A 14,623-nucleotide genomic window follows, 5' to 3' on the forward strand; every position below is an offset into this window, starting at 1 on the left:
CGTGAGTTTTGTGATCCGTTGCACCCCTAATCCATATTCTTACATAATTATCTTTAAACCAATGGATTAAATTCAAAATATTGAATTGTATAGTGCTTGCTGTGGGTCAGTGGTAACCGACATAAATATTCTCCCGATTTGTGTGGAAACAGACCAGCAACTCCCACAGCCCTGAAACCTTTCTCTTATGCACTGAAGGAGGTTATTAGAGCTACAATAAGGCACAGTAAATACAGTGGCGGTCAGTTGAAAAAGACAATTTAATTTTTTAAACTGATCCCAATTTGCTTCAAAACGAAGGACAGTTTTCAAAAACTTTAAGTCATCATTGAATTACACATTTGAAGATGAAGATAGGTCTATTTGGGTATAAGAGGAAGACCTCCTTTATCCCCCCCACCAGATTATGTATTGTAATCAAACTTCTAAATTATACAGTGCAATATAACTTAGTTATATACAGTTACTCATAAATTCACCCCTAAATTCATGAAACACGATTTGCTGTCACAAGGGCACTGTAAATAGTCTCTTGAATGATACCCAATGGCGCAAGATGTTGGTATAAAAATGTGTCGGATATTCTTCTAAAACAACATATACACTGACTGTGATGGTGCATTTTAGAAACCGTGGACATGATGCAACAAACCCCATAATATATTTTTTATAATAACATGAGAATGTTCAATTGCAGTTAGAACAGAAGACATTGTGTTCCCATCAATAGTGTAGATAATTCTTTCTGTGGCTTAAATGAAAAAACATGAAATAGTTTGAAAATCAAAACTATTTTCATGGGTGTAAAAAACATGAGATATCCAGTTAAGGCGCGATGGCAAACATTTCTACAATTGGTGGTTTCCTGAAACATACTTTCCAAGTATTTTATCTTCTTGTTCAATTGCAAAAGATCACAATTACTGTTTTCACTTAATGTAGTTCCGATACCTTTCATGCAGTTCAGACAAAAGGTATGATCAATTATCAGACCATCTCTTGATTTCACATAGGACTGCATGTAGAAAAGAGCCGACACAATCTTTTCATATTCTCCTGTGTTCTGTGATCAGCGATCATCAAGTTCATTCTTTAGAGAGCAGCCTGATGCCGTCGCCCTCAACTCGAATCCCCTCCTCTACATAAGACCTAGTCGTTTGATCCTTGAAGAGGAACTGCGAGAATTACCAAGCACAATCCAAACCACAATCAATCACCAAGGTGATTTTATTATAGATAGTAGTCCAGCTTGCTCTCTATCGTCTTGCAGCCCTTGACAGAGAAGACTCGGTCAGTCTTGGGGAAGTAGGTTAACTCGTTGGCCACTTGGTTGGCCAAATCAGGGTTTGGAGGTAGGCCCCTGGCTTCCATCTCAGCCATGGCACACTGAACAACGTGCCGGTACTCCAGGGGCAAGAAGGGGACAAAGAAGTCCACCAGGTTCTTGTCTATCAGATTGGTATGCCACAATCCACCTGCACAAAGTCACGAGAAGTGTTAGTCGTTTAAAGAATCAGTGAAGATGGAAAAAAAAAGCCTTTCCCACAATACTAATCCAATCTGGAATAGTTTGGAGGGTCATCGCCCCAACGTTTTGACCTTAAGGTTTAAGAGACTCGCCCGTGAGACATGCAAAGGTCAAATTAATGAGATGGTCAATGCAAACAGAAGGGGAAGAGACTGCATTTGCGATGCAAGGGAGTTATTTGATTAAAGTCTGAAAGGGTCAACTCAACTCCTGATCTGTCTTAATGCATGTCTTTCTCCCACTCGCAGTGGTTCCTCCTAGGGGGTTTGATCTTTCGGTATCTCATGACTCAATTTGATTCCAGGGATCATAATGGGATACAAAATCACTTCAATTCAAAATAGTTCAAAATTGATTATTGATTCAGTACATACGGCACTAATTTCAGGATGCACTCCGTCCGCTGTGTGGTGAAAAAGGCGGTGTGGCAAATGACGGCATGAATGCAGAGTGTGTATTCGATTATTTAGGGTTATCATTTTTAAAACTCAAATACTCGAATCAGTAAAACAGTTATTTTTTATGAGTTCTAAGTAACCATTCTGCTGAAGAGTGTTTAGCGAAACCTCCCACAAAAGTAAGCACTGCGTTTACTTGGTGGAACCTACACCGGTTACCTGTACGTTTTCTAATTCAATTAAGCAATTCTACCCAGCTTGTCATATTAGCAGCTCATTTCTAGGGCTGAGATGAATATTCAGATATTCGTTCATTAGCAAGGTATTCAGGTCTCAATTCAGAAAAAATATAAGTACAAACTAGGTTGATGTTTTTTAATCGTCAATGAATATTTGAGTGTTGGTACAAGGCTAAGTTACATTTAGTCTGAATATCCCAGTGATTAAATATACATGTACGGGCGCTAGACGTCCAAAACTGCTTCAGTTAGGCAATGGCAGCCATCATCAGAAAAATATGGAATGAACGAAGTATCATTCGTTAGTTCTGGATATTCAAACTTTTTAAATATTCCGATAGCACTTTGACAGCTGCCGTTCATTGAGAGGAAACGCAAGCCATTAATCCCCCTGGCACGCGGAGCGTTAATGGTTTTAATAATGTAAAGTATTAAGCAGTATTAAGCAATGTTCAAATGAGTCCAAAAAGCTCTATTTACTAATAATTTGTTGGTTATTTCGTAAACATGAATAGATCAGGATGATTTTTATTTTATGGCAATCCGTCCCCCACTGTGTTTTATCACTGGGGAAATGCCAACACTCCTGCCGTGGTATTTATTCAGAACTTTTACGTTTGTGTAACCCATAGCTCAAATTGAGTCTTAAATATTATATAATATATATTAAATATATATTAAATACGCGTTATTAACGGCGTTAATGCAAACCAATTTCAACGGCGTTCATTTTATTATTGCGCGATTAACGCTCTTTTGGCTTGGCAAACGTTGTAGTATTTTCACCTGCTGTCCAGCAACAACTAGTCACGTTAGAAAAACTGCAACACCATACCGGATCAAGCTACACCGGAAACAAAACAAGCACGCCACACAAAATTGTTGGGGCAAGCAAGGATACGGAGCGGGTGAAAAACTTCCAAAAAGTGTGTGTGTGTGTTTGTGTGTCACTCTGTTCGAGCCTGCACGAGAGTTCAATGATGTCATTAGCTGTTACGTCTTTCTGACCAATCGCAGTTCAAGGCCAACCTGGGCTGTACCACTTCGGGAGGGGCCGCTCAGTTACTCCCCTCTAGACAAAATCGACTTGGTTGCGACGTTGACCGTTTGTGAGTGACTGTTGCGTCTGAGAGGTTGCGGGCGCACAGCTCAGGCTGCCGGAAGGCGCTGCAAGGAACTCTTATAAACGCAATATTGTTATCCCGCAGTAATCAGCCCGGCAGCCCCGAAACGTTAATGGCCCACTGGGAATACTCACGACTCTCCTGATTACCACTCCGCCACGTACGTGTGTGTGTGTGTATGTGTGTGTGTGTAGGCATTATTCGATAGCCTGGTAATGTGTATAGGCCTACGTACGGTAGGAATATTCATACTGGTTTAAACAATAAATGTTATAGTATTTCCCTTCTTTGCTGAACAAGAGCTTTGTTCGAAAGTTCAGTGATTGAAACAAATAAAAGCCTGGGCTATTGAAATTTTATGGTAGGCCTACCACTGTCATGCACCTACCCAATGCCAAGTGGACCGGGTTGAAATCACTGCGGGTCTCTCTTCTTATATCCATCTTACCAAAAATATTGTATTGCTGTCCTTCTCTACACTCTATGATCTCACTAAAAGGCTAGCAGCACGAAATCAACGGATATTTAGAATATAAAAAAAAATTGCAATTAATCGCAATTTAACTATGACATTAATGCGATTAAATATTTTAATGGCTTGACAGCACTAAATTTAATATATTAAAATATCTAGAAGTTTTTTCACCCCTTTAACAACGTCACTGCCCCTATAAGACGCCTTTCTGCTCACAAGCCAATTGTAGCAGACACCAGCTTGAAGAACCGTTAAATGATTCAGATACAAAATCAGAGGCACCTGACAGTAAAACTAAAACTTAACAGTATAATTGATATTATAATTTGTCTTTTTCAATCTTAAGTCGAGTCTGTTTATACAACAACCTCGCGTCTATCGAAAAACGAGCGCTGAAAGACTGTTTTGTTGAGTTTTAACATAATTTGAGACTACCGGTACACCGGGTTGAATGAAGGTACAGTGATATAAACCGTCACAACTAAGTCAACTCAGTTTGGAAAATATTTATGTTTTTTTATGTATGACTTTATGTTATATATGTTTTATGTTACAAAGGGAAAAGTTTTTTGGTCTCTATTGTTTTACGTTCGTGAATTATTATATGGTCAAGTGTCTGTTAGTTTTATGTTACCATGGTTATACAGTCTGCGTCGAGAGAAATAGCATTCCTCCGCCATAGCCAAAAAGCGAGAGAGAATTTCTATCGGTGATCTGTGAACTGTGTTATTTATTTTATGTATGGCCTGTGATGCAGGTCAGGTTTTTTTAAACCCTGAAAAGATTCAAGAACCATGTCTGTGTTGCCGTGGGACAGCACACACAAACGTAGGACTTCACTTGAACCGAACTTTGATGGCGAGCTTATCCAACAACCCAAAGAGCCTACCCAAAGGAATCCACACAAGCCGAATTATCAATACGGTTTGACCATTGGACATTGAACCATGAACATTGAACAATTGAACATTGAAATATTGCTGGAAAGATATTAGATTGTTATTGTTTGCATTCACATTTGTATACACAGTTGAATGTATACACATTTTGATCGTATTTTACTTTTCATAATCACCTGTAAAAAGGAAATATATAGGAAAAGATCCCAAACTAGAACAAAACAAATAGAATATAGTTGTAAAAACTCTTTAATATAAAATTTGTTTAATATTTATGTAATATAACATTTATTTAATATATTTATTTAGCAGAACAAATATAGTTGTACAAACTCTATGTTATAGTACATTTATTTAATACTTGATATTTATTGAGCAGCATTTAATACCTGAACATATTCAAAAGGAAAAGGGATTCTTAAAAGGGTTTTAACAATATTTATGTATATTTTTATTGCAAATATTTATTTATTTCATTTTCCTATCTATTTATTGATCTATTTAATATTTAATCTTTTCGTATTTAAGTAAACTGCCAGATTTATTATAAACCCCTCCCCACAAACTTATGACTGGCCCAGTAGCGTAATTTTCTAGTTCTAAGTGACACAAGTGTTACCTTTGCACCATGTTAAAACCACCTATTTGCTTTGTGATCGCTGGATGTAGGCCAACGCTCATACTTGGAACTCGTGTGTGGTGGGGAAACCTTTATGCTGCATTGAAGCTCTGCCGTAACAAAGTGAAACCCAGACTGATGAGTGGATTCCAAACCCATTGCCCTAATATTGTTGTTGTGCGTTATTGAATACAATTTACCAATTGAACCACTTTACTAAACCATCAGTTGTTACAAACCTGATTGTGAGGCAGTGGTCTCCACCTGCTATGTTTACAGGCAGTGAGAGATGCACACTATGAAGGGACTTTTTCTTCACAGAATATTTGGATAAACGCTTGGAAACCTGACAAATATTCCTTGGTGGTATGGCTTCGCAAAGCACTTAAAAGGAAGGTTCACACAAAATGCAATTTATAGCTCTCTAAGGCATGCTAATGGCAGTTATAGAGTGGCAAAGTCACGCCCCTTCCGGTATTGCCCATGGGACCTACGAGATCGAAAAATGTGAATGGATTGAAATGATAATTTTTCATGCAAAGAAAACTAAACATTTTCGTGAAGAAGTTTGATAATGGTTTTGTGTGAGGCCGCTTTGAGAACTTCAGCTCTTCGCTGCTGTCGACGCGAATGATGTACGTCACCACCCGCACTTGGAACTTCGGTACAGACACAGGCGATCTCTCTGCTCCACTTCACCGCTTTTTTCCAAGGGGAAAATAAAAGCATCGAAAGAGGTGAAAACTATTTTAAGTCGGGGCATGTGGAGAGTTTCAGTTATGCCGATGGGGAGATTGTCGGTCTTGTCCACGCCAGTCGCAGGGAGCATGACGTCACATACGAGACATGTAGTCTTTCTCAGTGTTATCTCTAAAGCCTTTAACTGAACAATTGCACAATAAACGGTCAAACTCTTGACATGAAAAATTATCATTTAAATCCACAAACAACATATGTGTAATCCAGGGCATATAAAGACTGGGACCAGAAAATAATTACTTTCTCTCCATTGAAATGGGCTATGGGCTATACCAGAAGGGGCGTGACTTCGCCACTCTATTGTGATGCTAGGAGGAGCTGTTTGACGATATGGTTTCTCTTCTGCGAGTCACTGCAAGCATTTCTTACATCGAACGTCGTAATTTATACGGCCCACCAAGTCTCGTCGGGAAACATGACATCATACTCACTATTCTTGTTGTTGAACACAGCCAGAGAGAGGGACATCTCTACATCCTTCAGCTCAAGTTCCTCTCTGTCTTTTCCCGTTTTCCAGAAATCCAAGGTGGTGTCCGTGATACTCTGTCCCCCAGCATTACTATCAGGAACATCAGAAATGTTAAGTCAACTCCCATGTGCTCGAAAGTAGATAGATCGATTGTCCAGCCATTTATCCAGCTTGATTTTGCAAACATAGTAAAAGAGTACAGCAGTGTTTCCCCTAAACGGACGAGGCGCGCAGATCAGATGGTGCAGCAGGCGGCCAGCAATTTATATTTGCGTACAAATGTTTGTTCACTTAGTATATCAAGACTTAAAACAAAGTGATCTATAGGAGAAGATGAATTACGCCTACACCTCACAAAAATATAATTAGCTGGCTGTCCTTGGTGATAGAGAGCACTGACTAACGCATGGTCATTATACATTGAACACGATTGTTGTTTGATTTTTTTAAACACGACAAATACCAAATCATTGAGTTGAATGACTGTACACAAACAGTCACACCAAAGTCGATTTTAGGCTATACAGCATGAGTATTCCATTCGTCTTTTATAACACGATTTATAACACACATTGTTGATAAAACAGTTAACTTGCATATAGATTTTATTGAGGTGTGACCTGAGAAAAGTATTTTGTTTTCACAGGTAGGCTAAGGCGAGAGGGGCGAGATTTAAGTTAAGTTATCCTTTATTGTCCCTTTTTGGGGGAATTTCTTTTTCTGCTTTGGACCCATCCGGGAACCGGTGAACACATAGAGGAGGGACCTTGTCAGAGGTCCACAATCATGGGGGCACACCGGCATCCCGGAGCAGTGGGCAGCTGCAGTGCACCGCCCCGGGAGCAGTTGGGGGTTTCAGGGGCTTTGCTTGCACCTTGCACCTCATCCGTGGAGGTGGATGAGGACATAGGAGAGTACTGCACTACTCCCCCGTCCACATATTTGGCCTACCGGTTGGGATTCAAACTGGCCACCCTCCGGTTACCAGTCCAACTCCTTAACTAGTATGCCATGGACACCGACGGACTTGAATACGTTAGCGTACGTTCGAGATGAATGATGAATGTCTTCCTCTCTTTGACAAGCTGCCTCACCCTCGCGTCGCAGTCATTTAAATCGGACTCTAGGCAATGGCACTCATTTGATGCCTCACATGTCATCAGTTTCCATAAAGTTCATCCATCTTTGTTGTGTATATATTATTTGGAGTATAACTCTAAACAAAAAATGTCTGTAATAATAATAATAATTTATATAGCACTTTTCTAGACACTCAAAGACGCTTAACAGTGAAAGGGGGACCTAACTGACAACGACCAGTGTGTAGCACCCACTTGGGTGATGCTTGGCAGCCAATCTGTGCCAGAACGCTGTAGTCACCTGAGGAAGATGAAGATGGCTTTCCGATATGACACACCATCCAGCTTTTCATAGTAGTCCACAAATGGCTTTATGCTGTCAATCAGGCCAGGATGCATCTTGTCCATCTCATCAAAGACGAACATGGAATGGGCACAGTTGGTAACATTTCCTCTGATCCAATGCTGTAACTGAGACTGTGGAGGAACGGGAGACCGCTATTAGAGAATGGACAACATGCACCAATCAACTAGTATTAGCAGGTTGTATTTAAATAAAATTCAATCTTGGACTACCTTATATGTCTCAACTTGGCTTGCATGCGGGAAATGGAGTTCAGAGGTAAATATGTGGACAAAGCTGCTGTCCATCCCCTTCTTGTAGAGGTTATCTGCAATAAGCTGACTGACGAAATTCTTCCCCGTGCCAGTCCACCCATGGAGAGAGAGGACCAGAGGCTTCTTCGGGTTGTTATTGTTCATGAATCCAGTCACAGCTTTCAGAATAATTCGAGAAGCTATATGCTGACCGAACAGTTGGCTTTCCAGGTCTGCCCGCAAACCTGAAAGTGAAAGTAAAAATTTTTGAATTGCGCCTTTTCAACACAACGTCTCGGGTTGCACATCATGCAATCATTTCTAAATGTATAGCCATTTCTAACCATATATTATGCAAGGTAAGATCGGATTGGTCGGATATGCACTCGTGATTGTTGTCGTTCCACTAGGCCTAACTCTACATGTTATTCCACAACAAAGCCCGCTGTTGACTCGGTACTAGGGATCCATCTGAACCGCAAACGGTAATTGCACAGTTCTCACCTGTTGCATTCAACTGTACCCATTTCGGATCGCAGCTCTCATGGAAGTAATTGTATATTGTGCGGCCCAGAGCGGCGGTAACCCCTACAGCTATCGTTGTTGTGATCGGCTCGAAGGCGTTCACGAGGTGTGCAGTTAAAAAAAACACGAGCAAGGCTCTGCACGTCGTTCCCATCGTCACTCTCTCTTAACGACGCACATTAGTGAGCTAATAAATTCACATCAATAAAAACACGGGAGAGAGGAAGCGTTAAACAACCGCACATCGCCCCACCGCACCGCTCACAAGCACTTTCCAATATTACGTAGATTACGTAATTCATCCGCGACGCAGACGTCACCCGTTAGCGACCGATGATAAAAGTTACTTTAAGCCAACGCGACGTTACTGCTTTCGGTTAACCTTTCCCGACCTAGAGTATTCATTTAACACATACATTATCCCCAAACGACATCTTGTTGAACCGAGCTTCCAGCTACTACCGTACACCCTGGACAGTGGTACATGTACTTAGTAACAGTAACTTAGCACAGACGATCAGACTTCAGCGTTAGGTATGAGGGAGCTACTTATCGGTGGTTTAATCGTACCAGTTTTGTTGAAGGAAATCCATTCCGCTCGACAACATTCGTGGAAATAGTAGAAGATGTTGGGATAGCTGGCTAGGAAGCCGGTGAGCGCGGCTGCCATGCCGACGGCGATGCCCGTGCTGATGATCTCGATGGCCCCGCCGCCGCACACCAACATCAGCAGCAGAAGCGTCTGGTGCTGTCTGGAGTTCATGTCAACATGCAGTCGATGACTTGAGTCGCATGACACTTTGGGGTATTCCGGCTACCAGGGCAGAAGTCGAAGTCCCGGGTTGAGAGAGCGTCTTGACACCAGATCACCGCTGTTGTTTGTTGGGTTGTCAGGCGCGCCGCCGCGGTCCAAAGGTACTTCCGGCCGCACGCTCGTTTAGATTTGAAGTCTCCACTGGGCTCATGCCAATTTATTGTATTCTTTTTTTTATATAATATAATAATAAAAAATAAACCGTCAGTGAATGACTACAGTCCTCCTTTATCCATTTATTGCCCTAAAGAAATTGCAGTACAGCAGCGAGCAATCAACGAATTATCAATTACCAATTGATATTGATTGGTCACAAGTTGAGCCAATTTAACTGCATGGGACATGGGAGGCTTTTCAGGAGACCTATGGCTCCGAGTGTAGGCCAACATCTTTATTATCATAGCGTACAGCCTCATCCTCACGAACATTTACACAGGCCCGGTTCTACGTGAAATTACGCTCAAGGCGAAACCTCCGAGCGGCGGGGGGGTTATAACCCGTCCCCCCCTTGTCCGTTCCATTTGGAAACATGTTTAATAAACATGTTTTATTTCGCAAGGCCGCCGCCAGAGGGCACCCCCAACGCATTTGCCGCCATAGGCGATCACCTAGGCCGGCCCTGAATTTACATGCATGCTTTGGGTAATTGTGTATATATATATATATATATATATATATATATATATATATATATATATATATATATATATATATATATATATATATTAAATGCATGATATAGGCCTATACCTTTTAAGGCATCGCTGATCCTGATACGAAAATAAATTGACAAAGTTAAGGCTTAAATATGCCTTCATCTCACAGCCAAAGTTGTATTCATTGCATAGTTTGAGAAAATAATTAAGAAAACAACAATGCAAAAAATAAAAAGGAAGACAAGATTGCTAGTATTGGAAGAAAAACATACAAAATAAGGCAAATGGTCCTATATCTGCTGGGATGCACAGATTATGTAACCTTATTTCCAGATGGATAGCTGACCTACCCGGTGACCTAGAGTGTGTTAGGTCAATGCACAAGTCGGCCCATTTCTTTTCAATAATAACATAGAATGTAACTGGCCAATGGCGCTCCAATATCTGACCCAGTAGGGTCACCGCCATAAACCTGCCAGTGTGATTAGTCTCATATGGAAATACGTTTTTGCTGTTGTTTCAGGTATTTCTAAGACACCCGTTCTGCACCCTATCTGACAGTGAAATGGTCTTCATTATTTTTCCCTGATCACATCACCCCATGTTCTCTCTGTGTGCTGGCTCTTCGGGAGAAGAACAAGGGCCTGGTGGTGCTGGTGGCTACAGTGGTTGTGGTGGTCATTCAGGGGGTGGTGTTGTTGATTGGTCTGGTGGTGGTGGTGCTGGTTAAAGTGAGGATGATTGCTGCAGAGGTTGTTGAGGTCAGTCTGGTGGTGCTGGAGGTTATAGTGATGCTGGGGCCACCATCACCACTATGACCTCCAGGGTGTGGGAGGTTATAGAGGGGGTGGTGGAGTGTATACTGGTGGTGCTGGTGGAGATTATAGTGGGGAGAGAGATATGGTTATATGTTATAGTGGTGGTGTTGGTGGTGGTGTGGGAGGTTATAGTGGAGGATGTTGTGGGAGGTTATAGTGGGGGTGGTGGAGGGTATAGTGGCGGTGGTGGTGGTAGTGTTAGTGGCGATGTATTGGGACCATTGCCATTATGAAACCCAGGCTGTCTTGCTGACAGCTGACTTGCGATAGGTCAGAAAGAATGTAAGAGTGTTTCCTTTGACAGTACATAAGCGGTTAAACGGCTCAAAGAGGCCAGGGTCATCGAGGTCACATGACCAACCACTCCTTCTCTCCTTGGATCGATGCAGGCCATACTTTTCCTTGTAGGATCTGCACCTACATCCCCACTCGATTACATAAACAATTGTGTTTTCCTTTGCTCTTTTCTCTCATCAGATTTAAAGTGACAGATTGTAGGAATTGTCTTAACGGTAACAAATGGCAGTGATTTATAATTGTATAGGCCTATGTTTAGGCTATGTATATATCATTTTCCTACCAGCAGAGGGGAGTAGTGTTCATACTGGTGCTTGACTTGTTCTTTAGAATTACTATTGGGAAGTATCTATATATTTAAGTCAATGAGACTATGCCCAAAATTTCTCTCACTCTTTTTCTAGATTCCTTTGTCTTCTTTCTCGGATTTATTCTCAGGATGCTGCATTTGGGTAGGCCAAGTCAAAAAAATAGAAATGGCTTAAAATGTGCAAATGGGAAAGAAAATCATAAATGTCCAACAATAACATGAATGTTATTATTTTTTGTGTAATTTAATACGTCTAAAAATGTATCAATCGTGTTGATAAGACTTTTTTAAACAAACATTGATCTCTTGGTTTTGTTTCTTTCATTGTCTTGCATATCGTCATGGTGCATAAATACACGATTATAGGGTCTTATTATAAGGTCTAAAAGGAAAAAGTTGTGCTAATCCATTCTGAGAGAACTATGCAGTCATGCTTGTTTTCAAACTGCCTCAGGAACTTTACTATACTGGATACAGATTAGATTAGATAACACTTTATTAAAGGTTACCCAAAGACACACACACACAAAGGAGGGAAAATCATCGGAATAGAATAATGTGAATGAAGTGTTGTCCTGTTTGATCCTGATTTGATTTGATTTCTTGTCACAATGGTTAGCACTTTCCAAATTCCCTAAGGTAAAATTAATATCATTACAAATACACGTAAAAATATTCATGTTCATGTATAAACGTGTATATTTTAAAATGTTACTGAATAAAGTTGTATCTTTTTTGTATCTTTTTTTGTATCTCGTTTCCATTTTTTGAATTAACTGTCTGTGTGTGTTGAAATGGTGCAAAATATCACTTGGGGTTAAAACAATTACCCACGGATGTTTTGGTGTGTGTGTGTATGTGCATGTGTCTGCATGCACACACACCAAAACATTATTAGCAAACATGTCTGCATACGTACGCGTGTGCATGCATGAGTGCATGTTTGTGTGTGCCTTTGCTTGTGTGTGTGTGTGTCTGTGTGTGTGTGTGTGTGTGTGTGTGTGTGTGTGTGTGTGTATGCGCCCCGTACTCATGGTGACCGAAGTGAAAAACCTCTGTGCAGCAGTGCCTAACCCCAGCCTCAGACAGCGTTAAGACCGGGCTCAGAAGGAAAGGAGGTGTCCGTTTGACACAGATAACCCAAACCACCTGCTCCATTACACAGCCACTCAGCCCCCTCCTCAGAGCAGAGAGACAGTAAGCCCTCAGAGTAGAGAGAGATTGTGCTCGGATGGATCTAAAGTGAGGGGAAATATCAAAGAAGATAATAGTCTGGTGAACACTAGGCTTAAATAGCTAGACAAAAAAGAACACACATAAGGCTATACCCAACCTTGCGCACGCACACACCTGCTCTCACGCACACACACACACACGCACACACACACACACACACACACACACACACACACACACACACATCAAGGGAGAGAGAGAGAGGGCAGCTGACGTTTGGTCTCTTTCATATGAATCAGGGCATTCCGTTTCACTAAAATAGTAAATCATATATTTTAGTATATGCTATACCTACCTGAACCTCCTAAGATGGCGCATTTTGATTGGTTCACTGTCTCGGGATATTGGTTAATATCCCATGATTGAGATTTCAAACTCGGGATATCATCTCGTCACGCTAAAAAAAACGAATAAGCCGCTAATAAAAATAAATAAATCCTGGCAAATTGTTATCTAGTTTATTTTTGGAGTGTTCACGTGTAGTATATGCTAAAACAATTATTCACCTCAGTCTCCTTAAATAATTGTTAATTATATCTACTGGAAGTTATGTACTTAGTAGGTGACCAAGGGCTCAATTGAGCAAGAGACCGGGGCTCTCTTTTATATGAAAGAGGGCCTTCCTGAGTGGTTTCACGGAGAGCTTACCTATGTTCACCGGTTCCTATGTTCCCCGGGTCCTATGTTCCCCGCTTTGTATGTGACCGGGGAACATAGGATCCGGAGAGCGAATCTTTTTTTTGTACGATGGTAGGGGCAAGTACCGCCTTTTTCACCTCTGATTCGCCTGTGATTGGTTAGAATGGCTCTCCTCCTATTGGTTATGGTGAGGGTTAGGGTTAACCCTCACCCTAGCCCTAACCCTAACCATAACCATAACCCTAAATCTGACCCTAACCCTTCGCACCCGGGGAACATAGGACCTGGGGAACATAGGGACGACCCCATTTCGGGGATAGAAGCACCAATATGAATCTCCATGGCAACGATATAAAAAGTTGAATTAACTGACATATTAAACATTAAATACATTCACTGACTGAAGAATATGAAAATTCACATTTATTGATAGAAATCCTATCTATTTAATTCTGAAACTATCAAAAATATTTTATTTTCCACTGAGAATCAAACAAATGTCATCCATTTTGCTTTGGCAAGACAGAACTGTGTTTAAAGTGAGGTAATGCTGTTCTTCATCAAACAGTTGATAGTGGTCGTTGTACCAGCAAATGTCACGTGGGTTATTTTGGACGACCTATACTTTCAACCTATTCTGTTGTTTAGGTTTGATAAAAGGCTGAAAAAAATCTTTCAAACACAGTGTAGGCTGTCACGGCCCTCTAGAGAAACATACACTAATCGGGGCCCCATTGTCTTTAGGAGCCCCTGTGGCTCCAGATGTAAACATCCCTCCAAGCAGGTCTATTATCAGACCATGGACAGGAACTGATTTCATATCCAACTTCCCCTGCAGTCTTCCTCTCTCAGGTGGTGATAGGAAGCCAGGGTCCTAAGGAAAGGACTGAAGCCTGAGGTAGCATGCTGGCGCTAGACTTCATGTGAGCTCTATTGGGGAAGATACGTGGGTTAGCATCTGCGTTGAACCGTTTAAAGCATAGTACGCATGTTGGTCAAAAATAGCTTGCGGTTGGAAATAGCTAATTTATCTTGAAATTGTAATTGTAATTTAACAACACAAAGCTAAATAGAAGTTAATATGGAATGCTTGTATTTCTGTGCAACACATGAGTCCTAAAAATAACGAAATGGCTAAAGTC

At 41.1% G+C, this 14,623-nt stretch overlaps 1 protein-coding gene across 2 annotated transcripts; it reads right to left on the bottom strand.

The window, feature by feature from the left end:
• Positions 1-242: 242 nt before the first annotated feature.
• Positions 243-9,623, bottom strand: LOC307074980 (torsin-1A-like). 2 transcript variants are annotated; one of them, XM_079735431.1, is made up of 5 exons: positions 9,282-9,623; positions 8,166-8,431; positions 7,891-8,066; positions 6,473-6,600; positions 243-1,475 (listed from the first exon to the last, which is right to left on the bottom strand). In XM_079735431.1, exons 1-5 carry the CDS (start codon positions 9,472-9,474, stop codon positions 1,231-1,233), a joined length of 1,008 nt encoding a protein of 335 aa, XP_079591557.1. In that variant the 5' UTR covers positions 9,475-9,623; the 3' UTR covers positions 243-1,230. The 2 variants fall into 2 exon arrangements, with proteins under 2 accessions (XP_079591557.1, XP_079591558.1); XM_079735432.1 differs by lacking the exon at positions 9,282-9,623 and adding an exon at positions 8,691-8,982.
• Between the last annotated feature and the right edge of the window lie 5,000 nt (positions 9,624-14,623).

This window comes from Pollachius pollachius (genome assembly GCF_949987615.1).
Source record: "Pollachius pollachius genome assembly, chromosome: 4".
Lineage (NCBI taxonomy): Eukaryota > Metazoa > Chordata > Actinopteri > Gadiformes > Gadidae > Pollachius > Pollachius pollachius.

Bases quoted from the DNA above. Each gene is read 5' to 3' on its own strand.
- LOC307074980 (XM_079735431.1), bottom strand. From the start codon at position 9,474: ATGAACTCCAGACAGCACCAGACGCTTCTGCTGCTGATGTTGGTGTGC. The intron at 6,601-7,890 runs GTGACTACAGCG...TGTTCCTGATAG, and splicing joins GCCATCTTCATCTTCCTCAG to TAATGCTGGGGGACAGAGTA. The intron at 1,476-6,472 runs GTGAGTATGATG...GACTTTGTGCAG, and splicing joins TGTGTTCAACAACAAGAATA to GTGGATTGTGGCATACCAAT.